This window comes from Erinaceus europaeus, chromosome 4, assembly GCF_950295315.1.
Source record: "Erinaceus europaeus chromosome 4, mEriEur2.1, whole genome shotgun sequence".
Taxonomy (NCBI): domain Eukaryota; kingdom Metazoa; phylum Chordata; class Mammalia; order Eulipotyphla; family Erinaceidae; genus Erinaceus; species Erinaceus europaeus.
The window spans coordinates 31,934,936-31,962,287 of NC_080165.1; the positions used below are offsets into that span (position 1 = coordinate 31,934,936).

At 44.1% G+C, this 27,352-nt stretch overlaps 1 protein-coding gene across 7 annotated transcripts in view; it reads right to left on the reverse strand.

The window, feature by feature from the left end:
- DUSP22 (dual specificity phosphatase 22) overlaps positions 1-24,286 on the reverse strand; it is a 69,460-nt gene extending 45,174 nt beyond the window's left edge. For 2 of the 7 annotated variants that reach the window (XM_060189166.1, XM_060189163.1), the window contains exon 1: positions 7,642-7,677. Coding sequence is in view for 3 of the 7 variants with exons in the window: in XM_007531357.3 (XP_007531419.1) it covers positions 7,642-7,675; positions 23,919-23,939 (55 nt within the window). In the remaining 4 variants the exon portion in view is untranslated. Of the gene's footprint in view, positions 1-7,641; positions 7,678-23,918 lie in introns of those variants that run through there. The other 5 variants (XM_007531357.3, XM_016191806.2, XM_007531356.3 and 2 more) reach the window with 5 other exon arrangements.
- Positions 24,287-27,352: the final 3,066 nt, after the last annotated feature.

Sequence of the window (27,352 nt, forward strand, 5' to 3'; positions counted from 1 at the left end):
CATGTGTGCTATGGATAGGAGTGTCTACACGGGTCTCCAGGCACCTTGACCTGGTGTTGATATTGCCCCTCCCCTTCCTGGGGGAATTTTAATGCCATTACTAAGCCAGTCTCTTCCAGTCACTTGTAATCACAAGTGTAGCCCATCAGTATTAATTAAAACCAGTGAGAAGATGATAGGTTAGAATCTACAGTAGGTTCCAAATTCAAAATCAACATCGTCAATGTAAGCTCTTTTGAAAATTAAAATATAGAAACCTAAATTTAAATGAGGTCCACAGTGAAATCAGCAAACTATGCCATCCAACAATCCATGTATCTCCCACAAGAAGTGCTGCTGCTCCCTCTGCGTTAGATAAAAGGCTCCTTTTTTCCCGGAAATAAAAGGTCAGTCAACAAATGAACAGCTGCCATACATCAAATTTCCATTTTCCTCCAGTGAACTCTTTGATGACAACAACCTCTTGAAAGTCTACATAAGTTGGTTTGAGATTCCGTTAAAAAAATTAATAAATACTGTGTATATCTGACCCTACAACTGTACATCTCAAATTACCTTTTAGTTGTTTCCAAGCAAGCTCATTTTGCTGGTGAAAAGATGAATTAGTTGTTTTTTGTTGTTGTTGTTGTTATTACTAATAGTATGTTACAAGACTGTATGGTTACAATGTATAGCTCCATATCACACCCACCACCAAAGGTCTGTCTATATTCCCACCCTTCTACCTCCCAAAGATAACCACCATAGTTCTTAGAAAAACGAACCACTTTTTGAGGCTGATATGCTCTAAACAGTTGGACATTTGGCATGAGATCTTCTGCAATGCTTCCCCAATACTCAGAGAAGCAGTTGTAAGGATACAGGGACTCAAGAGAATGTTCACTCAGGACAAGGGAGGGAGGGAGAGGAAGAAAGAAGGGCTCGGTTTTAAAGCAATCCATTTCCCTCTGCTCTGACCCTGAACTCCAAATTGTATCTGAGCCATTTGCCAAATAAACTTTGCCTCCAAAATTGAAAATCCACTGAGTGGTGAGTACGAGGTTATAATCTGTTTTGCAACTAACCTTCCCAACTCAAACTACTGAGCAAAGATAGAGGAGGTCTTCTAACTGGGGGCTGGAGGAATGAGTGACCAACATTAGATGATGGAGAAAGAACTGCGATTCAAGTATCACATTCAGAAGTGACAAAGATTGAGGTCTCTACCACAGCCTTTGGACTGGATCTGGTGATAGCAATGCTGATGATAGCAATGGCAACATTTACTATACACCAGATGCAAGATTAAGCATTCTATACTGTTTGGTCCTTCCAACAACTATTGAAGTGATTTTTACCACTTGCTCACTTTTGCAGAAAAGCCTGTCCTAGAGTGGCATCAATAAATGTCAGAGTCAGGATTTAAAGGGAACAGGGGTGGGGGTGGGGGGTGGGAGACAGCATATGGTTCTGCAAAAGACTGTCATGCCTGAGGCTCCAAGGGGGGAGGGGGTGGGATATGGAGATTGGGCGGTGGGAATTGTGTGGAGTTGTACCCCTCCTACCCTATGGTTTTGTTAATTAATCCTTTCTTAAAAAAAAAAAAAAAAAAAAAAAAGACTGTCATGCCTGAGGCTCCAAGGTCTCAGGTCAATTCTCCAGCACCACCATAAGCCAGAACTTAGCAGTGCTCTAGTCTCTCTCTGACTCTCTCTGTCTCTCTCTCTCTTCTCTCTCACCTCTATTTCTCTCTTTCTTTCTCTCCTTTCTTTCTCTCTCTCTCCCTTCTTCTTTCTCCCCCCTCCTCTTTCACTTTCTCTCTTTAGCTCTGCTCTCTTTCTCTCTCTTTCTTTTTTCTCCCTCTCCTCATCTCTCTTTCCCTTGCTCTCCCTGTCATTAAAAACATTTTCAAAAGATGTGAACAGGTAGAAAACACCCCATTCTAACCACCAGTCTAGGTTGGATATGTATCCACTTAAAGATTGAGCCTACTAGCAACTAATTATAACTCTAGAACGTCTAAGCAAGTATTCCAAACTATAACTTCAAGAAGTCACCAATACCTATTGATTCAGACTTGGTCTCATTTAGACAACTATTGAACTATCACTTGGAAACAAATTTGACTCCCTGACACAGAACAAAAGTTCTGAGACCTGGAATGTGACTCCCCATATATCACCAGCTAACACAGAGGACCCTAGCTTGCTTCCCACTTTTCTAGATTTGTGTGACATCTTTAAACAATAAGTGCTTCCTCTACCAGCTGACATCCGCTTTTGCAAGTGCCAAGTTGGGAGGAAGCCCTGTGTTCCCCACCCCTACCTCCCCCCTCCCCTTGGTCTAGGGAGGAGTTGCTCTTCCTATCTGACTCTGGGCAGAGTCAGCTGCCAGCTAGGGCACCTCAACCGAGAGGCTTTCATCAAAGACCGGGCTCTAGAAGCTTGGTCTGTTTGGTCTCCTCTGATAGAAAAGAAAAAAATAGTACCAAGTGTTGGAAAAGTCATTTATGATTCATTGCAAAGTCACAAAGAAAAAGAAAAAAAGGAAGTTATACAGTGATGTATAAAGGATCTCAATGGAAGGGAGAAAGAAAAGAGGTAAGGATGAATAGATGAAAGGAAGGGAGGGAGAGGAAGAGGGAGGGAGAAAAAATATCATTCAAGGACTCTAAGGCTACTGGAACCAAGGTGTGGGTAGCAATGTCAATCTATACTCTAAAAAACAATAAAGATTGGGGCCGGTGGTGGCGCATCTGGTTGAGTGCACATGTTACAATGTGCAAAGACCTGGGTTCGAGCCCCCAGTCCCCACCTGCAGGGGAGAAAGCTTTATGAGTGGTAAAGCAGGGTTGCAGGTATCTGTCTCTCTCCCTCTCTACTCCCCCTCCCCTCTTGATTTCTGGCTACATCCCATTAATTAATTAATCAAAATAAATTTAAAAAAAACATTTTTCAAAACCAATAAAGATTTTTCAGAAAGACAGAAATGTTCTCCATTAAGTTTATTTTATACATTTCTATCTTGGTGTTGTGTTACATTAGGCACATATTACCTGTGATTTAGAAAGAAAAGAAAATGACTGAATAAGACCTTATGCTAAAGCACATATACCAGAGGCGGGGCAACGGCACAGCCGGCTGAGCACACACATTACTATGCACAAGGACCAGGGTTCAAGCCCCCAGTCCCCATTTGTACTAACAGATGTGAAGCTTCACAAGCACTGAAGCAATGTCTCTTTCTCTCTCTCTCTCTATCTGCCCTACTTCTCTCAATTTCTCTCTGCCTTGACAAACAAATAACTAAAAACAAGAAGAACAAAGCACAGATAAGAGCTAGATTCACTTTCCGGAAATCGTGAGTGTCTGTCGCCCTGAACGTCCAAGGGACTTCCAAGGTGAGCAACATCTGACTGGGTTGAGCAGCATCTCTCGCACCTGAGATAACGTGGGGAGTTCATGAGCCTCTTTCCCACAACAGCCTGGGGTAGGTGTGTGGTTCCCATTTCCCGGACATAGAGGGTACAGAAGTGAGACCTGTCTGAGGGCACAATTGTGCTGGTTTGTGGGATGTGTGGTAACCAGAGGCAGGCTAACCCACTCTGCAGGACACTCCCTGGCCTGTACATATTCCCCCTGGCTCTGAACCATGAAGAGCAGGACTCACCTCCTCCACAGGCTCCCAACAGTACCCACACATTCACGGTCCCACAAAACAAACTGGAAAGAATGAAAGACTTATTCTCTTCTCAGGCAGTAGAAGAGATGGAATACTCCTTTCTAGCCTTTTTGTGAATTCACTGCAATCTCAATCCTTCCTTCCTCCCTCCCTCCCTTCCCCCTTCCCTCCCTTCCTCCCTCCACTCCTTCTGTTCTCTCTTACTTTTTGTAGGTAAACCTGACACCTGGTAAATGTCAAATAAATGTCTGGTTAGTTAATGAGTAGGTAAAACCTGACAGCACATTCATGTCAGAATAACTGGATAACAAACAACCCTCTGAGCCAGGAGAGGAACTTTTCAGTAGGCAAAACCACAAAGCAAGAGACAAGGAGCTGTGAGGGCTTCCTATATCACTGTCAGAAAACAGGCATAGCAGGAGTCGGGCGGTAGCGCAGCAGGTTAAGTGCAAATGGTGCGAAGCACAAGGACCGACGTAAGAATCCTGGTTCGAGTCCCTGGCTCCCCACCTGTAGGGGAGTCGCTTCACAGGCAGTAAAGCAGGTCTGCAGGTGTCTGTCTTTCTCTTCCCCTCTCTGTCTTCCCCTCCTCTCTCCATTTCTCTCTGTCCTATCCAACAACGATGACATTAATAACAACAATAACTACAACAATAAAACAACAAGGGCAACAAAAGGGAATAAATAAATATTTTTTTAAAAAAGGAAAGAAAGAAAACAGTCATGGCAAAGGGACCAGGCAGTGGCACACCTGGTTAAATGTACAATTATAGTGCACAAGGACCCAGGTTCAAGCCCCTGGTCCCCACAAGCAGGGAGGAAGCTTCCCAAGTGGTGAAGTAGAGCTGCAGGTGTCTTTCTGTCTTTTTCTCCCTCTAGCTCCCCTCCCTTCTCAGTTTCTCTCTGTCTCTATCCAATAATAAATAAATAAATAAACTTGTTTTTTAGTGGCCTGGGAGGTGGTGCAATGGATAAAGTGTTGGACTCTTAGGCATGAGGTCCTGAATTCAGCGCCCCCCCCTCCAGCAGCACATGTGCCAGAGTGATGTCTGGTTCTTTCTCTCCTATCTTTCTAATCAATAAATAAATATTTTAAAAGAAAACAGATATGGCTTTTAGCATTAAAAAGAGTTTTAAAGGGGCCAGGTGGTAGTACACCTAGTTAAATGAACACAGTGTGAAAGTACCTTGGATCAAGCCCCCGGTCCCCACCTACAGGGGGAAGAACCTTACAAGTGGTGAAGCAGGGCTGAAGGTCTCTCTCTGTCTCTCACTCTCTACCCTTCCCGCTAAATTTCTCTCTGTTTTATCAAATAAAATAATTAAAATTTTTAAAAAATTAAATAGCTTTAAAAAATGTCCTTAAAGTTGAGCCTATGCATCCTTCAAAAAGAATGTGAAATCTGTAAGTCAGGCTGAAATGTTCATAAGCTATTGGCAGATGTATTACAAGTATTGATACTCATTAGAACCTTTAATTTGCAAACACATTGGCCTAGTGATTCTACTTCTAAGAATTTATTCTAAACTCTGCTCTCAAGATGTTCCACCTCCCACTGAAAGTAGTTAATAACTCAGTAAATAACCCCTAGAGGTATTTACTCCTTAATATATCCACTAGCTCTTGACTAACTACCACAAATGTACACTCGCTGCTTTTTCAGCACCGTGAAGCTTACTAATTTAGGAACCCCAGTACTATTTTTAACATGTTCTAGTAGCAATTAGCAGCTGTCAGCTCCCTGTGCTCAATTCTTTGAGGCCAACTGCCAGCAACTGGAGCCTGTGAGGGGGGAGAAGAAATAAATATGATGTAGAAAAGTCGGGAAGAATGGATTATTTTTGCAATCGTTGTGAGCCTAAATGTGCAAATATAAGCAACAACTAGAAAACAGATGGGAATAAGTGTTGGCTTGCTTAGGGAAGGAGGAGCCCCAGATGGCAACGGCAGGATTACTCTGGCCAACCCAACAAGATCAGGCTTGTTTCGGCAACTTTCTGAGGTCAATTACTGTTCGTGTACCCTGTCTCCAGTGCTAATGAGCCAGTGTCAAAGTCATTTGGCTTGAGAACACTGATTCCTTCCATGGAAACTATCAAAAGACAGGAATTTTGCTCCATGAGTTTCCACTCTCCTCTGGAAGACAGAGTATTTTTTTCTTTTCTGTTTTTTCCCTTTATTGGGGGATTGATGTTTTACATTTGACAGTAAATACAATAGCTTGTACATACAAAATATTTCTCAGTTTTCCACATAACAATACAATCCCCACTAGGTCCTAAGAAAGAGCATTTTGAATTAAACCACAAAATGACAATACATATGGAATCAGTTACAGTGAGGTGTAGAGAGAAAAATCAACAAAAACTCCACAATACTCTCTCAGAAATAAAAACGATTCTCAATTTTCCACAGGTGGTCTTTTTTACATTGATTTCTGAAACATCTACTGATAATCACTAGAAAGCAAAAGTGACAGAAGATGATTTATAGGTTGCATAGTTGAAATATTTATTTATGTGCTTACTTATTTATTTATTGGATAGAGACAGAGAAATTGTGAGGGGTGGGAAAGATAGAGGGAGAGAGAGACACCTGCAGCACTGCTTCACCACTCATAAAGCTGTCCCCCTACAGGTGGGGACCAGAGGTTTGAACCTGGGTCCTTGTGGATTATAGTTTATCTGTATGTTCTTCCAGGTATTCCATCACCCAGCCCCTGTACTTATTCATCTCATTTTAGTAATAGAGATCCAACAAATACACCGTTAAAAATGAAGATCTGTGCTGATTTTGAACCTGCAAGTATGTCCCCACATCTATCTGTTAGCTTTGGCTGAGAGGTTGAGTCACAAAGATCAGAACACAGCAAGCAGATTGGGAAAAGATGGCAGCCCCTTTCAAACCAGGTTTTGTATAAACCATGTTCATACCTTAACTCAAGAGAAAACAAGAGAAGCATAACACTCATCTTTAAATCAAAAAAACAAAAAAATAATAAAAAACAACTGAGCTCAGGATTTGGAGACAGGTCAGCCCATTAGAGTACTAATTTTTTCATATCTGAGGTCCCAGAGGCTACAGATTCAGTCCCTAGCTTCACCTTATGTCAGAGCTAAGCCATGCTGTGATGTCTCTCCTCATTATCTCTGTCTCATAATACATACATAAATATTTTTTAAATAGATATATCAAAACAATAATAAATAATGCACACAGAAAGTAAAATCACTTTGATGACTGCAACCCAAATGCCCATAAGATAAAGAGATAAAGAAAATATGGTACATGTATTCAATAAAATACAATTTAATCTGAAAAAGGAAGGAGATTCTCATACTTACAACAATGTGGAAGAACCTCGAACCTCGGGAACATGAAGTGAAATAAATCATTTATAGAAGGACAAACACACGGACTCCAGTCAGATGAAGACTAAAGTATCTGGCTTCACTGAGACACAAAGTCAAATGTAGTCTCAGAGGGGTAAAAGAAGAGCACTGGGGGCCAGGCAATACCACACTTGGTTGAGTACACACATTACCACACACTCAAGGACTTGGGTTCAAGCCCCCACTCCTCACCCGCAGGGAGGAAACTTCACGAGTGGTGAAGCAGGTTCACAGCTGTCTCTCTTTTCCTCTCCATTTCCCTTCCTCTTTAAATTTTTTTTTTTTGTCCTATCAAATAAATACAAAGGGAAATGGCTACGGGGAGCTATGGATTTATAGTGCCAGCACTGAATCCCAACAATAACCCTGGTGACAATTAAAACAAATAAACAAACAAAAGGGAAGAGGGAGGTAGGGAGTATTTCAGTTTAGGAAGTGGAAAAAGTTCTGGAGATGGATGGTAGTGGTGGTCATACAACAATTATAACATATTTAATGCCACTGAACTTTTAGAATGATCAAGTTGGAATGATTTATATGATGTCTATCTTGCCACATTATACGTAATAGAAATAAAGAGAAGCTCACCTTTGAAGTTGCCAATGTACAGGCCAGGCAGGATCTAGAAGAGACATACAGATATGAATGAGCCTGATAGCCTGGAAATTGATGGAGTTTCCAGTCCAGAGGTGGGGCCCTCACCTGAGCACTGAGAACACAACCCTGCCCAGTCACCTTCCACACCCTGCCCAGAACCCAGCGCACACCCAGGTGGACAGCAGGCAGCCCATGCTCCAGGGCTCAAGTCTACCCATGGTCACTTGGAAGTCTGCTTACATGGCCTATGACTAGAATCATGTTGTTGTTTGTCAACTCAAGGAACTTTAAAGACACCACTCCTCCACGGGTCCTCATGAATTCCTTGTGTCCTCCCTCACATCAAGCCCCCAAGAGCATGCCAATGTTTTAAAAGTCCAGTCCAAAACCTAAGCTCCTCTGGTATTTCTTCACCATTCTCCTTCCTATAATTCCCCATCCTACCCCCTTTTTCTCACTGAACTCCCACACATGTGTCTTTTTCTCATAGTTCCAGAAGACCATTGTCAGAGGTTTTTGCCCATTCTGGAAGCCATAATCCTATCCTCCTCCTCCTCCTCCTCCTCCTCCTCCTCCTCCTCCTCCTCCTCCTCCTCCTCTTCCTCCTCCTTCTCCTCTTCTACACTCTCTCTCTCTCTCTCTCTCTCTCTCTCTCTCTCAAACTTCAGATCCCAGTTCTGACTCATGCCTTGAGTCATGGATCTGAGGTGGATCCCCTAGGTTAGTATCCACGGTTCACTGTGTTCCCGTTGTATTAATTAATTCAACAGGACACTATTAGGTTAAGACTTGTCCCCTCAGCTGGCCTGGGACTGGCCATGATTACCATTCATTAGAGAGTTTATAAGATGAACTATCTGTACATCTATGTTCATATGACTACACATTTACTCTAACATATGTACTTTTCCTAAGGCAATGGTTCTAAAACCAGAAATCCTTTTGGAATCACCAGACTATGTCAGAAATTCATATCTCTGGCAAAGCATCTACACAGAGTGGTCTGCAATGAGAATTTATGATGGAATTCCTCACAAGCAACCCTCTACCCTTATTTTACACACACACACACACACACACACACACACACACACACACACAAACACACACACACAAATGAAGCTACCTTCTGCCCTTCTAGTCCTTTGTGTGGCCATGTAGAAATGTAAATATAGACACTGTTCTGGAAGAGACACCCCCAGAGGTGATTTCTAAGTGCATACACTGTGCTGTGCTGGTCCCCATAACATTTCGCTGCAGATCCTGGAGCCCTGACAATGTCCTATAGTAAGCATCAGCACTCTGGATTCCTCTCAGCTCCCTCTGCACTCTGCTCCCTATGTGGATGCACTCCTACTAAGAAAACAGCATGTACTGATGGTCCTGGGATTCATCACGTATCTTCCTTGTGAAAAACCATGGCATACTGGTGGGTCACTGCAGAGAAATCTGCTTTGGTGACATCTGGGTAGCCTGCTGGGACACAGTCCCAGGTCTGGCATCTGAAGAGTCACAGTTGTCTCCTGAGAGTGAAAGGAGGTGCTACCAATGATTATCTAGAACAGGAAAAACTCACAAACTGGTTAGTAGGATGCTCTGTCGGCTGACTCAATATTCAGAGAAACTAAAAGAGCTTAGAGGACATCCCATGTGACTGAGAAGTCAGTTTTATCTGTGACTGAAGTCACACACAACAGCCAAGCAGACGGATTAGCTCTGCACCTAGGATCATGTGTAGTTCCATCTTTTTTTTTTTTTATAGAGACAGAGAAATTGAGAGGAAGGGAGGCGGTAGGGAGAAGAGAAAAATATCTATAGCACTTCTTCATAGCTTCTGCAGGCGGGAATGAGGGGCCTCAAACTTGGGTCCTTGCGTATGGTGATGTATGTGTTTAACTGGGTGAGCCACCCCAACTTCCGTGCAATAACATCTTGAGGAAAGCGCCAGCATCTGTTGCAAAGGAGCTAAAATACTCCAGAGTGTTTGAAATACAATCACCATTTTAAATGCAGTCAAGCATTGACTGAAATACAATCAGTCCCCAGGATTCTCTTGGGAGGAAGGGTGGAGTTGATACTTCATCTTTCCTGTCTTAAACCTCAGAACAATGCAAGTTCATCTTGGAAATGGATCAAATTGATGTACTCTGGCAGATCTGGCTTAGAGAAAACATTTTCACATGGAATCTTCCATTCGCTGAGGTGTCTCCTAACTTTACTAGGATGGAATAATATATATACATGGGCATTACCCATCACTTGGATTTTCTGGTTGATAGTGACAAAGACTCTCTTCTTGAGCCCAGTTTAATAATGATGCTTTGAGGTCCCAATGAGGTCTTGTTGTTGGCCTCATGGTTTTAGCAGAGAATCCTGCAAGGCCAGTTTACCAGAATCTCTCCATTCTAGAAATCCTCTTCTTTTAGTCTTGATTGCTGCTCAAGTTCTTAGTAATTTTTCTTCAGTTCTCTCACTCTGTTTGTCATCTGTGAATCCCCACTTGCCCAGTTATATTTGGAAGTTGAGTTCAATCTTTCATTTGCAATAAATGAGGTCTTTCCCAATTGCAAAAGAATTGAATAGATGGTCTTGCTTGTCATTTTTAATAAATATCAGAGTATATTTTTCTCTGACAACAATGGTCTCAAATGACTCCAAATTCAAATAGCTGATGGTTACAATGGATTACAACGTGAGCACGTTCTTTTGTCCAAAGCCAGAAAAAATGTCCAGGGGTGAGCTCTTGCTATATACACGGGCACCATAGTGCTGAGCACTCAGGGCATAGGTATGACTGAGAAAGACACAGTCCTGCCAGTGTTCTGGAAGTTAGGAAGTGACTCAAATGCTCCAGATTCCCCCCAAGGACTCCAGGAGGCTGTGGGCTTCAAGGCACCCATACTCCAAGAGGATGGGGCCAGGGGATTGGGGCAGGCAGGGGAACAGTCACCTAAGAAAGAAGGTCAGCCTCTCAGGGAGGAGACATACATGAGTGGACAATGGTGGTGAGGAACCAGCCATGATCTTGCAAAGCAGATGCGGGCAGCCAGGCTCTACCTGTCACATCATTGTACCCACCACTAGAAGTCTGTTATCAAGACTGGCCGTATGACAGTTTTTAAGTAAAATAAAACAAAGACGTGAGATTAGCTCACCTCTGTGTTCTACTGCTCTTGACCTACAATTTGATGATGCCACTTCACCATTTGGAACTCAATTCCTATGCAGCTTCCACTTCCTAGTGGACTACATAGACCAGACCATTCTCTCTCCACAGCCAATTATTAATCTCTCCTGTCCTCTGATACTATCATCCACCCTCCCCGCCCCAGCTGAGTCACGTCACAGCTCACGTTTCTTGACCCCAGTCCAGAACCTCAGCTCAAACATGAGCTGCAGCAGCAGCCACTGCATGTTTATCTCTGTCCCATTAACTAAATTCCTAAAGTCACACTCTCACTTGGTCATTTTCTAGACCAAAATGTCTAGTGGCAAAGCCTTGCTCAAGAAAAATGAAAGTCAAGGTAGTAAATTCGACTGAAAAGTTCAACATGGCTTCCTGCCTCTTAAGAACCTCCCCCCCCCCCCCCCAGTCTCTCCAATCCCCAGAGCCAAGCCAGGCCATCCCAATTTCTCAGTGTGTCTGTATTGGTCCCAGTTTGCAATGACACCTTCCTTGGCTCCCATTATTATTCTCTCTATATAAAGTAGGAATCCCCATTGTTTGGAGTTCTCTCATCCCCTGAACACACACTAAAATCAATTTCCAGATTTCTTGAGTACTCTCCTAGCTTTGGGGGAATATTCCCCATGTCCTCACAAGACACCTTTTAGAGCCCTGGTGAGAAGCAGAGCCCAGTTTTTCTACAAAATCAGTGAACAAGAGCTATCCACTTTCACTTGTCATGGCAGCTATGATAAGAATTTGTGAACAAAAGGCAGCAGACCTCCAAAGATGCTCCACATTAGACTCCAAAGAGAGTCTGGAGCATCCTCTCTTGTGACAGAGACCAAGCTGCTGCTGGTAGAGCCAGTACCACTTGATTACAGAAGCAGCAGCTTGGGGTGGTCCCAGAAATGCTCTTGCCAGACCAGTTTTACATTTACTCCTGGCAAGGCAGATTGATTCTGGTTCAGAAAGCTTCTGGGTCACCTGACACATGGAACCAAAAAAAAAAAAAAAAAATGTAGCATTTAGATTCTGTTGCTTACAACCATCAACCCTCATATGGACCTTTCAGCCCAGATCAAAACACACAAATGCAAATGAGCTGAGCAGAACAGGGCTTAAGACAAGTCACAGACTATCCAAATCCTACCCAGTCTGCAGGCTGAAACCTAAATGATGCTCAGAACCAGTGAAATATCTCCAGACAGGAGACCTCTTCCTCCTCTGGGTTCCACTAGTTCCACATTTAACATCTACTGTTACTCTTCAGTACTTTATTTTTCTTGCTTTTCTTAGAACTGGAGTACTTGTGCTCAGCTTCTTAGCACTTCCTCTCTGATGTACTGCAACAGTCTCCTAGCATTGCCCTACTTCCAAATTTGTCCTTCTAAAGGCTTTCTCATCTCTTCTTCAAGGTGCAAAGTTGCTCATATGACTCTTCAGATTAAAAATTTCATATGGTTCTAAGTAGAGATCGGAGGCTATCTGAACCCAAAGTACCAGAAGATAAGAACTTCAAGGATTATTATTATTACTATTATTCCACAACATGGACAGACATTGAGAAGGAAGAGGGAAGGGGCTGGGGAGACAGTATAATGGTTCTGCAAAAAGACTTCCATGCCTGAGGCCTTGAGGTCCCAGGTTCAATCCCCAGCACCACCATAAACCACAGCTAAGCAATGCTCTGGTCTTTCTCTCTGGGTCTCTCTGTAACTCTTTCATTTAAAAAAAAATACAAAATAGAGAAAAAGAAAGAAAGAATGGAAGGAGAGGTAGAGATGAAGAGAAAGAGAGATGCCTGCAGCACTGTTTTACCACTTCACTACTGGTAAAGCTTTCCCTCCACCCACACACCCCAGGTGGGAACCAAAGGCTTGACCCCAGTCTTTGCACATGGTAATGTGTGTGTCCAACCGGGTGTGCCACCACCATCCCTGATCCCTTCAAGGACTGAGATTGATGCGTCTTCAGACCCAGCCCCAAGGTTATATACTGGAAGAGGTGGGAACACAGAGATGCAGCCTGTGTCCCCAAATGCCAGCATCCAGGTTTCATGGGAAACAACCCAATTTTCAAATGCTAACGACTACATTAAGAAGAAACCTTAGATACTGTGATAGCTGAGTGACGTATACCTGTGAGCTGACTATGCACAAGGACTTCTCATCTGGGACTGCTCTGCTGCCTGCACCGGATTGGTGAACATGACTGTTTCTTTTTTTCATCCAAATCTGGTTGGGTCTCCCGTGAGTGGTAAGTACTCAAGTGAATGTTTCCTCAACAAGTGAGTGCACGAACAAACAATTTAAGCAGGCTAATAAGAGGCAAAGCCAGAGAAGGTATGAAAAACACTGGAACTAGAGGTGATTGTATTTAGTGAAGTCAGTAAGGAAGTGAAAGACCAGGAGATCTCATGACTTTGTAGAATGTAGATAACTGAAATGCATGGACTTACAAAAAAAAAAAAAAGTAGCCAATCTGTGTCTCTAAGGCTTAATGAGAACTATGGAAGTCATCTGGGATGGGATGGGATGGGATGGGATGGGATGGGATGGGATGGGATGGGATGGGATGGGATGGGATGGGATGGGATGGGATGGGATGGGATGGGATGGGATGGGATGGGATGGGATGGGATGGGATGAGATGGGATGAGGTGGGGTGGGGTGGGGTGGGGTGGGGTGGGGTGGGGTGGGGTGGGGTGGGGTGGGGTGGGGTGGGGTGGGGTGGGGTGGGATGGGATAGGGTGGCAGGGGAGGGGAGTGGAGGGGAGGGGAAGGGATGGGATGGGATACAGAAGTTTAGTGGTGGATGTTGTTGTTAAAATTTGTAGGCTCTTGCCGGGCAGGTCTAGCTTCACGGGCGGGTAACAGAGACGCGGAGACAACGGCTGGGCAGGGAAGCTGTATTTCTTTATTCAGGAGCAACGATTCACAAACTAAGACAAACTAATCACCAAACAGAACTCCACTGTCTCTTTGCGGCGGCACAAACACTCTCTCTTACTCTTGAACTCAGGAACTCTCCAACTCTGGAACTCTGGAACTCTACTCTGGAACTCAGGAACTCTCGAACTCTGGTACTCGGGAACTCTCTGAAACTCTGGCACACTGGAACTCTCTCTTACTCTGTAACCCTGAAACTCTCGGACTCAGGAACCCTCTCTCGGGGTTCCTTGGGGCGGGGCCAAGCAGGCACGCGAAATTAACTGGACTCGTCCAATTCTCTTGGCGGGGGAGGGCTAGAACAAACCAATGTAAAGCATCTGGGATGGGATGGGATGGGATGGGATGGAATGGGATGGGATGGGATGAAATGGGGTGGGATGGGGTGGGGTGGGGTGGGGTGGGATAGGGTGGCAGGGGAGGGGAGTGGAGGGGAGGGGAAGGGATGGGATGGGATACAGAAGTTTAGTGGTGGATGTATTATAGACCTACACCTCTATAATTTTATAATCTTGTTTACTGATCACTAATAAAATAAAAACACTGATTGAAGCCTGGCAGATGAAACTTTGCCCCATCTTTCCTGGGCAGGATTCCATGGAGGTAGGGTGATGGTGGTGAAGGTGGTGGTGGGCACAGTTGCATACCATGACATTGGCATTTCCGGTTGTAGCAACACTCCAAAGACATATCAGGGCAAAGTGCTAGCAACCCAGAGATGCAAATTTACTAATATCAAGGCGACAGCTCCCCAAAATCATTTAAGATCTATATTTTGCATACACTTGAATACTTTAAAGAGAGGAGAGATGAGTTGCTAAACTTTTAACTCCATTTCCAAAGCCAGGAGAAAAAGCTAGAGTTTCAAAGGTTGGAAATTGCAAGCAAATTGCTCAATCCTAGTTTCCTCCATATAGAATTACCAAACAAGATCAAGGAAGACTGGAGGGGCTGGCCACTAACAAGAGGGAAACATAGACATTTTTGTTTTCAAAAATTCATGAATATTTAAACTTCTACACTAGTGTGCTTCATGATCCAAACTTGGAAGCCTGAAAACATCTGACCTCTTGACTTCCCTGGTATCATTTGTTACTGGTAATTCCTAAGTACAGAGAAAAAAAGAAAACAAAATGAAACCATTTTCCAGCAGAGGGTTGACTTACAGAGGAGGCAAGGTTCATCAAGGACAGCCTAGCTGGCCAGTGAATTCATTCTCTGAGAATTAAACTCAAGCCAGAGCAAGAATACAGGGGAAGTAAGGACAAATCAAGGGAAAAACGCTTCTACATGCATCTTGGGAATGTTCCAGAACTTTAAAGGAGTAAATAAAGAACCATTTTTAATCTTCTCTAGATCTAGGAAACAATCATCCATTCCCTCTGAGAATGCACCATAGTTCACTAGGGCAGCTGTCATTTAAGTCTCCCATGAGGTGATAGTTTCCAGGGGGGTCTTTCCTGACCATCGACTCCCACTCCCGCCAGGCCTTCTATCGTGTCACCTGCTTTCTTTATCACATCTATCAGTACCTAGAATTGTCCTTTTATCTGTATGCTGACTTTGGGGATCAACCTTGAAGCAGGGGGCATGTCTGCTTTGCTCCCTACTGTGTCCCAAAGGCCCGCTGTGGAGTCAGGCTCATGGAAAGATCATCACTGAATAAAAGATGATGGAACACAGTTAAAGCACAGTGGAGGATGATCTCTGACACCCTGCTGGTCAAAACAGACACTTGTTCTCTGCTAAAAGACAGTGGGAATAGAAAATGAAGGCTGACTCCTACAGAAATACTTGGAGAGCCTGGGAAAGATTCTCTGAGGGGATGGCACCTCTGCATCAATGCTTCCCATGCCTACACACCAACAGAAGCCACACAGACACACCTCAAACAAATGTCTTGCCATAAAAATAAAAATAAAAAGTGGGGAGGGGGGATTTAAGCACAAAAGAATAGGGCTTCTATGGCAGGAAATATTTTGAGTTTCTTTTTGCAACATTCTTCTTAGTAGTTCAGGATGCCATGGAATCTAAGAACACCACCCAAACAATGCAAGAGATAATATCGCTGATTGGAAAGAAGTGTAAGATTGTCGGGGTGGGGTGGGATAGGGTGGGAAACTTCACTATTCCTAGGTCAGAAAGAACTTTCTGGGTTTCAAAGCAAGGGGCATATATCAGAAAAGTCAGCCCTATATATTTCTCCATGTACATGTTTTTATCTTAATTATCCTGAAATCATGAACTAAGAACTAACATAGTGATTTGTTGTCATTTTTAAAGATGTGAGCAGACTCGCTGGCTCTGATATTTTCTCCCCACTGGCTGTCCAGTCTGGCTATCTCTTCCTTCCTCACTGCTCTCTGTCCTTCAACGCATCCTGCCTGGGGACAGTGGATTTAACCTTAATGCCATCTGGCTTTGGACTCAATTCATGCGCATTTATAAAAGGAAGAATCTGAGGATACTCCTACGTGCATTTAGAGCATTGCTTTAAGCATCTACTCCTTCAACATAAGGAGGAGAGCATGGATATCAAAGTGAGAAAAAAGCAAGTGTTGTTATAGAGAGAAGATAGGGGCTACCAGCATGATGCTGTCCCCTAGCACCACAGTCAAAGCCATGCAACCGTGTTCCTCAGTGCTCATCTCCCACAGAAGGGCCCCTCTGTAAGCTCCCTGTGACCAGTTTAGGTGACAGGGTCTCATTGACAGTCACACTTATTTATAACTAAACAATCTACCCCAATGCCTTGACACTGACAACGACACAATCTACCCCAGAGCCTTGACACTGACGGGTGCTCAATAATCTGATTTGCTAAACAGGTGGATGGATGGATGGATGGATGCATGGATGGATGATACAGGCAGCCAAGTGAGTGGGTTCCATGTGGGAAACAGCAGCTTCTAGCAGCATAAGAATGTCTGACCATTCAGCCCCTTTCTGTATTAAACAGGGCTTCCTAGTCTTTTAAGCCTGATTCCATCTTTTGGTAATGATCCAAGTCCAGATCATAGAGACCTAAGAATTCTACTGTAAGATTCTGAGCTGAGATGAATATAGGTCAGTGGTTCTCAAAGGATTTGAATTTGCTCCAGGGAACATCTGGCAATGCCTAGAGATAGTTTGGGTTATGACAAGGTTGGGAGGTACTACTTGGTTCTAGTGAATGGAGACTTGGGATGTTAGAAAGCTTCCTAAAACCCAATAGACAACATCTCCCTCCCCACCCCCACCCCCACCCCCACCCCACCCCCACCCCCAACCCCATAGTTAAGGAATGACCCAGCCTGAAAAACCACTTGTGCAGAGGCTGAATAGCCTGAGTCTGTGCCTGGGATACATCGGGCTTTGCTCTTTTCTCTCTCAACTATCCTTTCTCAATGTTTCACTGTCTTCCTAAGGAGAAAAAAAGTCATCCTAGTACAAGTACTAAGTATATCCAAGGCAGATGTCACTACTGTGACCACCGATGGGCCCAATCCAGGAATATTTAAATAGCAGTACCAGTACATTGCAGCACTTACCAGCATGCCAAACTTTCTTCTAATAAATTCTCATTTGCATCTCGCAATAATCTGGAGAGTAAGTGGGGCAGCTATCATTGCATTTGTCTAGAGTACAATGAGATGAGATTAGCTAAGTCGTTTCCCTATGAAGCCATGGACATACAGAGCTTGAATGTGGAGCCAGGCAGAGGCACACCTGGTTAAGCACACACACCTGGTTAATGGAAGAAGAAACCGCCGGACTGCACACTTAGTGGAGAGAAAGCATCAGAGCCAAAGGGCCCTTACATTCTTCTAGAATGACAACAAGCCAGTCCACCTTTAGGTCATGAGTCCAAGCTACTCAAGACTAAAACAGTCATATACAGCATCTGGGGCTCATTTGTCTAGCATAGCTCTTCACTAGGGAGGTCTTATTTTTATTTTAATAAGGATACTTATTAAAACTTATTTAGTCTTAGTACTTAAGACTAAAAAGGCAACAATGGAAACAACAGTTTTCTTTCTAGGCCCTTCTCCCCACAAAGATTTTGGGGTTCAGACCCTTGAGAAAACTCTGAGTCAACTAGAAGTTTTTAAAGGCCCCATTGAAACATGACATTTGCATGCAACAACCTGTTTAATTTAACCCTAACCTTCTGAGAGACATTTCCTGGATTGAGCCTGAGCAGCCCAGTGAGGCACTTCTGCACTGCGGCCATGAGCCAGACCACCTGTCTGTGAAGTGCCCCTGGCACTCACCAGCTGCATGACTTTGGGAAGGTCACGTAACCTCTGTGGCTCTCCCTTGTAAATAATATTATCTACTTCATGGGGTTGTGGTGACAATCAGATGAATGATTCTACATAGGCCAGTCTCAACACAGGTCCTGACAGACCCAGAAGCTCATTAACAATTACAATTTGAGTCCAGTTCAAAAGATCTGTATGGAAACTGTTTCTGCACACAGGCACAATAAAGTAACATTTTAGCTACCTGCTTTCTCTTCCTCCTCTTGCTCAATGTCACACAGGAAAGAGAAAGAAGTCTTTCTCTATTTTGCAATTAATTTGGAATGCTGAGGCACCTTTTCATGTACTTTTTCAGCATCTGTAGAGTTTACTTGGGACTAGCATCCTAGCTCAAAAAAAGACATCTGTACCTTCAGAATCAGTGGGAACTGGATTCCAAACTCAGTTCTACTCTTTCTTGTATTAAGACATTAGTCAGTAGTCATGGTATGTAAGGTTCACAAAACTCTATTTCCCAATCTGTACAAAGAGAGTAAGTAAGAGTGGTGTCTGCAGCGAGGCTTACACTTTACAGATAGGCATGTGATGTGAGGCTCAAAAAATAACAGATAACATCCCTACTTTCTCTTTCTTCACCACTGGGAATTGGTCAGAATCCAGCAGCCTCATTTTCTTTATTTTATTTTATTTTATTTTATTTATAAAAAGGAAACACTGACAAAACCATAGGATAAGAGGGGTACAACTCCACACAATTCCCACCACCAGAACTCCGCATCCCATCCCCTGCCTTGATAGCTTTCCTATTCTTTAACCTTTTGTGAGTGTGGACCCAAGGTCATTGTGGGGTGCAGAAGGTGGAAGGTCTGGCTTCTGTAATTGCTTCCCTGCTGAACATGGGCATTAACAGGTCAACCCATACTTCCAGCCTGTCTCTCTCTTTCCCCAGTGGAGTGGGGTCCTGGGGAATTGGAGCTCCAGGACACATTGGTGGGGTTGTCTGTCCAGGGAAGTCTGTTTGGCATAATGCTAGCATCTAGAACCTGGTGGCTGAAAAGAGAATTAACATATAAAGCCAAACAAATTGTTGACTCATCATGAACTTAGAGGCTAGAATAGTGAGGATGAAGAGTTGGGGCTCTCCGTTTTGTAAATAGCTAATAAGCATATTTTAGTTATATACCAAAGGGCCTGTGGCTGTATCTATACACCTTTCCCATATTTGGGAGCTACTCTCTTCCCTGATCCAGCTTTTTGGTCCTTTTTCCAGCCATGACATCATCTCCCCCAGACAATAACTTGGATCCACCTGCATATCAGATTTCAGGCTCAGGGAAAAAACAAAACAAACAAACAAACAAAAAAAATCTAGCAGCTTCATTTTCATACATCTCTGTGATCTGCAGGGTACACCTGGCTGAGATATCATGATGTCCTGCCACACAGCAGGAACTTATTAATGAGAAGACTCTCTTATCAGCATATGAAATAGAAATAAAAGCTGCTATACTCAAACCAGTCAGACTGGAATCTGCACTGTTTAATTCAAGTCTTCCTTTGCCAGTGACAACCAACTTGTGTAAGAGTGAAAAAGCTTTCGTCCCAGCCACATCAGGACACACACACTGCAACTTGGGTTTTCACTTCCTAGAGAATTGTATGTACTTATTTCAAAGTGTTCTGAGATAACCATTCTTATGATCATGCAACATAACAGTTATCTTACTGGTTCTGCAGACAAACTAGCCCACTTTTTTTAAGGTGGGTAAAACATGAAGTCCAGTTCCCAATCATATAGTCACACTTGAAATATATATATAAGTTTTTATATTTCTGACTTCTAGCAATCTACTTTGCCACTAGTTAATTTTGTAACTTTGGGCAATTCCTTCTGATCTCAGCTTCACTCCAGAGGGATTTTTCTTTTGCCTGGATGAAATGATACTGAGTACTCAGAATGTAGCAAATCTCAAGTGAGATATGATTCAGGTCAAGAAATTACACAGTAAAATTGGAAAACAGTACAAAACACTATAAGTCATTCTATGAACAGTTTTATATGTTGGGAACATGTTGAAATGATAATGTTTTGGATATACTTTAGATATACATACATAGTTAAAATTAGCTTCACTGAGGCCAGAGAGTAGCACACCTTAGTTGAATGCACAGGTTACCACACATAATGACCAGGGTTTGAGGTCACCCCAACCCCCGCTTGCGGGGCACAGGAGACTTTACAAGCTGTGAAGCAAGCACTGCAGGTGTCTCTCTATCTCTCCCTCCTTTCTCAATTTCTCTATTCATTCAAATAAATAAAAAAATGGGGAGGGGGGAATAACTAAAAGGGGAGGGGTGGATTACAGGGTTCTGGTGATGGGAATTGGACCCCTCTTATCCTATGTCTTGTCAGCGTTTCCATTTTATAAATAAAAAATTAAAATAAAAGTTGTTGCCAATATAAGCCTCAGATCAGATAGATAGGGCTTACAGTTGATGGTATTTATATACTTTTCCCATAGTTGGGAACTACTCTTTTCCCTGATCCAGCTTTCTAGCCCTGTTCTAACTCTGACTCCATCTTCCCAGTCAATCCCTTTGGCCTATCTGCATGTTAACTGTCGGGCTCAGGCAAAAATTAGTAAAATCATGGGCCCCCTGGAATATACCTAAAATAGAACTACTAGCTTTTCCAAAATGGAGATCCCAAAATCTTATCTGCTACACTTCTGCCTTTAGGTTCCTGATTACTAAACTTTTTTTTTCTGCTATCTTTCTTAATTCTTTTGCAGCCACCAAGTTGCAGATGCTACTATGAGGCCAACCTGATCTCAGTGGGCAGACGACCTCACCAGTGTATACTGGAACCCCACCTCTCCAGAGCCCTGTCCCACTAGGGAGAAATAGGGACAGGCTGAGAGTATAGATCCACCTGCCAACACCCATGTTCAGCAAAGAAGCAATTACAGAAGTCAGACCTTCCACCTTCTGCACCCCATAATGACCCTGGGTCCAGACTCCCAGAAGGGTAAAGAATAGGAAAGTTGTCAAGGGAGTGAATGGGATACATAACTCTGGTAATGGGAATTATGTGGAATTGTTCCCTTCTTATGCTACGGTCTTGTCGATTTTTTTTAATTTTATGAACATATTTTTAAAAATTTTAGAAAAAAATGGAAAACATAGTTTCACTCATTTAAAAAAAATAATGTGACTACTAGGAACTTTTCATTTACATATATGACTCACATATTTCTGTTGTGCAAGCACTGGAAGGCCCTATCTATGCCTGTGACACTTACTTTTTTTTAAAAAAAAAATTTATCTCTATATATTTAATTATTGGATAGAGACAGCCAGAAATTGAGAGGGATGGGGCTGATATGAAGGGAGAGAGACAGAGAAACACCTGCAGTCCTGCTTCACCACTCGCAAAGTTTTCCCCTTGCAGGTGGGGACCGGGGGCTTGAACCCGGGTCCTTGAGCGCTGTAATATGTACCCTCAACCAGGTGTGCCACAACCCGGCCCCTTGCCATTTACCATTGTAATCTTATCTACCTTCTTAAACAGCAACACCTGGCTAACAGTGATTACCCATGAAAATTTGGGGGAGTTAATTAAGGTTCTACGTCTGCATGTATGCGTCTCCATTCCATCACTGGCAATGGGTCCTTTACTTTTAAGAAGGTTAAGATGGAACCAGGTGGTGGCAAACCTGGTTGAGCACACATAATAGAGGGGCAAAGACCCAGGTTTGAGCCCCTGGTACCCACCTGCAGGGGGAACACTTTTCAAGGTGAAGCAGTATTGCAAGTGTCTCCCTGTCTCACTCTCTTATCACCCCCTTCTCTCTTGATTTCTGGCTGTCTCTATCCAACAAATAAATAAAGATAATAGAAAAATTAAAAAGAAGGCTACAATGGCAACATTATCAATAAATATACTACGTTCTTTGAAAGTTAAAAATCATGATTATGAACATTACTGTGTTTTTTTTTCCAAAGTCCTGAAATTACTTTTGAGCTTTAAGGCACTTGTTCTTTTTTTCTAAATATATCGCTTGGTTTATATTGCAATACAAGAAGTTAGATGCTTAAATTGATGGGCAGTGCCCAACTTAAGTGAATATCAAAACCATACAAAGACTCAAAGGAAAGTTGATATATGACCACAGTTAATGGGAACGAAATCAGAGTTCACAAACATGTGAAGTATCTTTATTATTTTAATTTAGAAAGCAGAAGGCTTTAAGAGATAGCCAGGCAGTGGCGCACCTGGTTAAACACACAAGCCACTATGTGCAGGGGCCCGGGTTCGAGCCCCTGCTCCCTGCCTGCAGGGAGTTGTTTCACAAGTGGTGAAGACGGTCTGCAGGTGTCTGTCTCTCTCCCCTTCTCTATCTTCCCTCCCCTCTCAACTTCTCTATCCTAAAGAATTAAAAAAAAAAAGAAGAAGAGGAAGCAGAAGGTTATTGGTGCAGATGGATTCCAGGGCTAATGAGAAACAAATTTAAGTAGTTATCCAAGAGATAAATAGTCTGTTTCTAAAGTTCATCCCTGTCAGAAACCAAGCCCACCCCAACACACACCAGACACAATTGTGCTCAGACCAAATCCTCAGATATGCAACCAAAAACTTACAATAGTTCTTTCACAAACTAGGTCTCTGACACACACGAATCATCATGTACATAAAAGAAAAGATTTAAGCAGGTACACATAACTATCCACTTTTCCTCCCCTACCTTCTTTGATCCCTACTGCCCCAAATGCTGACACAAGTAAAAAAAAAAAAAAAAAGCTAAAGTTATATCCACCAAATATGAAAGTTCAGTGTCTGTGGAACTGAGAATGAGAGAGAGAAAAACGAATCTGTGAACTAGCACTAATTCATGAACTGTGAAGGGCACTCTCTTTGCTGGGGGGGGGGGGGCGGTGGGGGGTGTTAGAAGTTTTATGACTCGCTCCTTGAAACCAGCAGTACCTGATCAGAAAATCTGAACCTTGTGGTTGACTTGAATACATCAAAGGCAATACCCCTCAACTATAAGCTGGAATCTGGGTCCATCCATTGGTAGAAAAGACAGACTATCTCATAGACTGAGGTGGGGAGGGGGGGAGTGATGGTCACAACAGTGACAAAGAGAAGACAGCAAAATAAATTTTCTAGAAGACACAATCAGCGCACACAGCCAGCCAGTCAACAGGCTGCCCTTGCATGTAGCAGAAGCAACACCACCCGAGATAAATTAGCAAAGCTCAGATCTGATCGCTTAAGCCATCCCCTCACAGGGTGGATTTTGTTTTGTTTTGTTTTGTTTTGTTTTGTTTTGTTTTGTTTTTTAAGAAACCACCTCAACACAGGTCTCTGTCCACAACCGAAACCTATCTGTGCACGGGGGGGATCTGGGAAGAAAGAGATTTACAGAAGACATCTTTTTCTTACCCATTTACTAAAAATGTGGGTGGTGGTGCTTCAATGGCCGAGTTTAGGAGCGAAGGGGAGGGGAGAAAGAGAAAAAACCACAACCCTTCTAGGCTGAACAAGTATCACAGCTTTTAAAGGGCACAGCCAGATCTCAGCCAGCCGCAAAAAGCACTGGCTGGCAGGGTGAGCTGGGCGGTGTGTACTGCTGGGGGTTGGGGTGAGGGGAGGTATTGCTCACCCGGAAGCCGCCAGGGGCCTGGAGGGGAGCACCTCAAAAACAGGTGACGACCAGTGCCCCCCAGACATGCCGTCCCTCCCCACCCCACGTTCAAGTCTAAGGGAACTAGATACCCGAGAGACAGGTGTAGGGCGGGAGGGCTGAGGACTGGGGGCTTCCCCGGCCCATCCAGACCAGCGGGGAGGGAGGGGCGAAAAGTAGAGGCAAAAACAACAGCGCAAAGGAAAGAAAGGCACGTTACCTTGTTCATCCCATTCCCCATGGTGGCTGAATGCGAACTCTAGCACCCTTGCCAATGAGGTCGCGGGCTCACCAAAGCATGTTACAACAGGAGGGAGGAGCAGGTGGGGCAGGCGGGGAGGAGGCGCTGGGGAGGAATGTGGTGCAGGCGGGATAAACAACTAGAGTAAGGACAGGGGAAGACGACGTCTCGGCGACTCGGTTTGCTCCAAGGACCCCGCAGGGACAGCAGGGCTTTCCGCTCTAGCCCGCCCCGGACTTCCCGGCCGGAGCAGGGCAGAGGCCCAGGCGCCCTTGCCGGCAAAGGTCTCGCGTTGCGGCCGCGCGTTCGGGGCTAGCCCCAGCACCCCTCCCTGCGGCTGCCCGGGACTTGTAGTCGGGCTCCCTGCGGCCGCGCCCCTGCCCCGCCCTGCGCGCAGAGGCGGCTCCGGGGCGGCGGGGCTGGGAGCTCCAGGGACCAGGGCTCCTCCGCCGCCGGCGCTTGGGCTGCAGGAGTCACTGCTCCAGGGCAGTCAGGACCTGGGCAACCCGGATCTCGACTCCTCAGCCTCCCAGACCTGCCAGAAGGGCGTGGGAGTGGGTGGGTCAGGGCTCCTGGGCGTCCGCATGGGAAGGGCTGGGGGGACCCTAAGCCCCGGAGGTGGCGTGGATGGAGGCGCCCGGGCCGAGAGTTCAGAGCGCAGGCGCAGCCCCAGCCACAGCTGGATTCCCGGAGCCCGGAGGGAGGGGGCGGGCTCGTCACGGGACTGGCTCCCCTGGGGCCTGGGGTCACCAAAACTCCCGCAGGCCTTTCCCTTGGGGTGACCGGGGCTTATGGGGGAATGCAGTTACCAGCAATCATCACCCTGGCTTGACTGCCTGGGTGAATCCGGGGCTAATTAAAACCTTCGGTCTTCAGGCTCCCCTGCTCGGGTTTTCTTGTATGTGACAGATTTAGGTTGGGGTTGGGGGATTCCTCTGGTCTTGCCCCACCCACGAAGACCGAGAAGGCTCTTCTGGTGGGGAAAAGGTGGGCTCTGTGACTCATCTTGGGGAGGATCTGAGCTCCCTACCCTGGAAGAGCAGATGGCTGGAGATATCAAAATATAGACTGTGCTTCTGGATTTTTGTTGGGTCTCTACTGCTATAAACTGAATTCAGAAGGTGTAAGTCAGGTGTTGCTTCATTGGCTTCTGGTAGGCCACCATCCTCTCTAAGCCACACAGTAATATCTGCATTGTGGTTCTCATTGGCGTGCAGCAATTTGTAACCCGTAGCAAAAATATTTTGAGTGCTCTGTCACCCTTACTATACGCTGAACGTCTTCCCTAGGGATAAAGCCCTTGAACTAGGCTTTTTACACTCAGAGCAAGTCCCACACACACTAGGGTGACACACACAGCAATAAACATTTGCCAGGCTTACTTCATGACCTCATTTCATCTGTTCCTTCTTTGTCACCAAGTAAGTAATAGCTACACGAGCTGTCTGTGTTCCTAGAACCTGCCCTACCTGATCCTGCACATGACCTTTGTGTGGGCTGTGCTGTCTAGCCAGACATGTCAGTCCCGACCTCTCCATAGCTGACTCTAGTCTTTGAAGGATCAGGCTAAATGTCACCTGACAGACACTTTTCCTGACCTGAAATATATACTTAAGTCTGAAATCAGATATAACCACATTTGTCTGCTTACTTTTTTTTTGTTGTGGATGACAGTGACCTCCAGAAGAAAAACAAAGATTTTTTTCTATCCTGTCCACTCAAGGAATAACACATTTCTGTTATGTTTTGGGGACCAAAAAAAAGTAGCAGTGAAGTTATGAAAATAATGACACTTTGAAAAGAACATACAGATTCTACCTATAGTCATTTCTTTCCTTGTATTCCCCACCATCTGGGCAACAACAGATACCAGAACCCCACATGGTGAAAGCCCCCAGCTAATGCATATCCAAATTGTCTCACAAAGATGGCATGGAACCCAAGCCAGCTAGCACCCTTCCTGCCCCCTGGAGTGTTCTTTCCTTATCACCTTCACTTCCTCTTCTCCCTCCCAGCCCTATGTTACCCATCTACTCATCCTCACCATGATATTTTTCCTGCCTTCTTATTTATAGCCAGCACTGCATGATTACTGGACTTTGGGGGAATCCTAAGATCAACTCTATCCCTAACTGTCAGTGTGACCTGAGACAAGAGTATCTATTTTTTCCTCCTTAGTATGAAAGTGCTGAATTGTAAGTTTTTTTAAAAAAAAATTTATTTTCCCTTTTGTTGCCATTGTTGTAGTTATTGATGTCGTTGTTGTTGGATAGGACAGAGAGAAATGGAGAGAGGAGGGGAAGACAGAGAGGGGGTAAGAAAGACAGACACCTGCGGACCTGCTTCACCTCCTGTGAAGTGACTCCCCTGCAGGTGGGGAGCAGGGGGCTGGAACTGGGATCCTTTATGCAGTTCCTTGCGCTTTGCGCCATGTGAGCTTAACCCACTGCATCACTGCCTGACTCCCCTGAATTGTAAGTTGTTTTTTTTTTTTTGAGACTGTTCTACAGCAGTCATACACTACTTCTGTTTATGTACATTTGACTTGTGTGGTTGCAGTTTTCAGATGAACTTTTGAAAATGTGGCTACATAGTACTTGCCCAAAAAGACAGATCCATGCCCAGTTTTCCATCTGTCTGCCATTTGGAACATTTCTTTTCTCTTACTTGCTTCTTACAGACCTATCTCTCTAGTTTAAGTCATATTCTTGACAATCTCTCCTGAATTCAGAACCTGTCATGGCTGTGCTGTCTGAATGATCTCAGCCAGCATGCCTGTCCTGAAAGAGTCACATGCCAAGAGTCCATTTCCAAATCTCAAATTTTTCCTTTTAAGTAAATGAAAATAAAATATAAACATCAGAATTCTGTATATTGGGTTGTCAGAAAAATCATAATGTATCTTCTATGTGTTATTTTATTAGAGAGTAAATAATGATTGACAAGATTGTACGATCACACAGTTCCCACCACCAGAGTTTTGTGTCTCATCCCCTCCATTGGAAACTTCCCTATTCTTGATCACTTTGGGAGTATGGGCCAGAATTCTTTTAGGGGTGCAGAAGGTGGGAAGGTCTGGCTTCTGTAACTGCTTCTCCACTGGACATGAAAGTTGGCAGGTCAACATCCCCTATCAATATCTTTCCCTAGTAAGGTAAGGCTCTGGAGATGTGACATTCCAGGACACATTGGTAAGATCATCTTCCCAGGGAGGTCAGGATAACATCATGGTAGCATCTGCAACATGGTGGCTGAAAGGTAGTAAGATATAAATAAATAAATATTTAAAAAATCTTTTTTAAAAAAGAGACTATCTCCTAGTACGCTTCTCCCCTCTACTTTGTCCTAGAACCTAGTCCCACTTCTGTCTGTCATAAAGCAATAATTATCAGTGGGTTATGTCTTGCAATTTG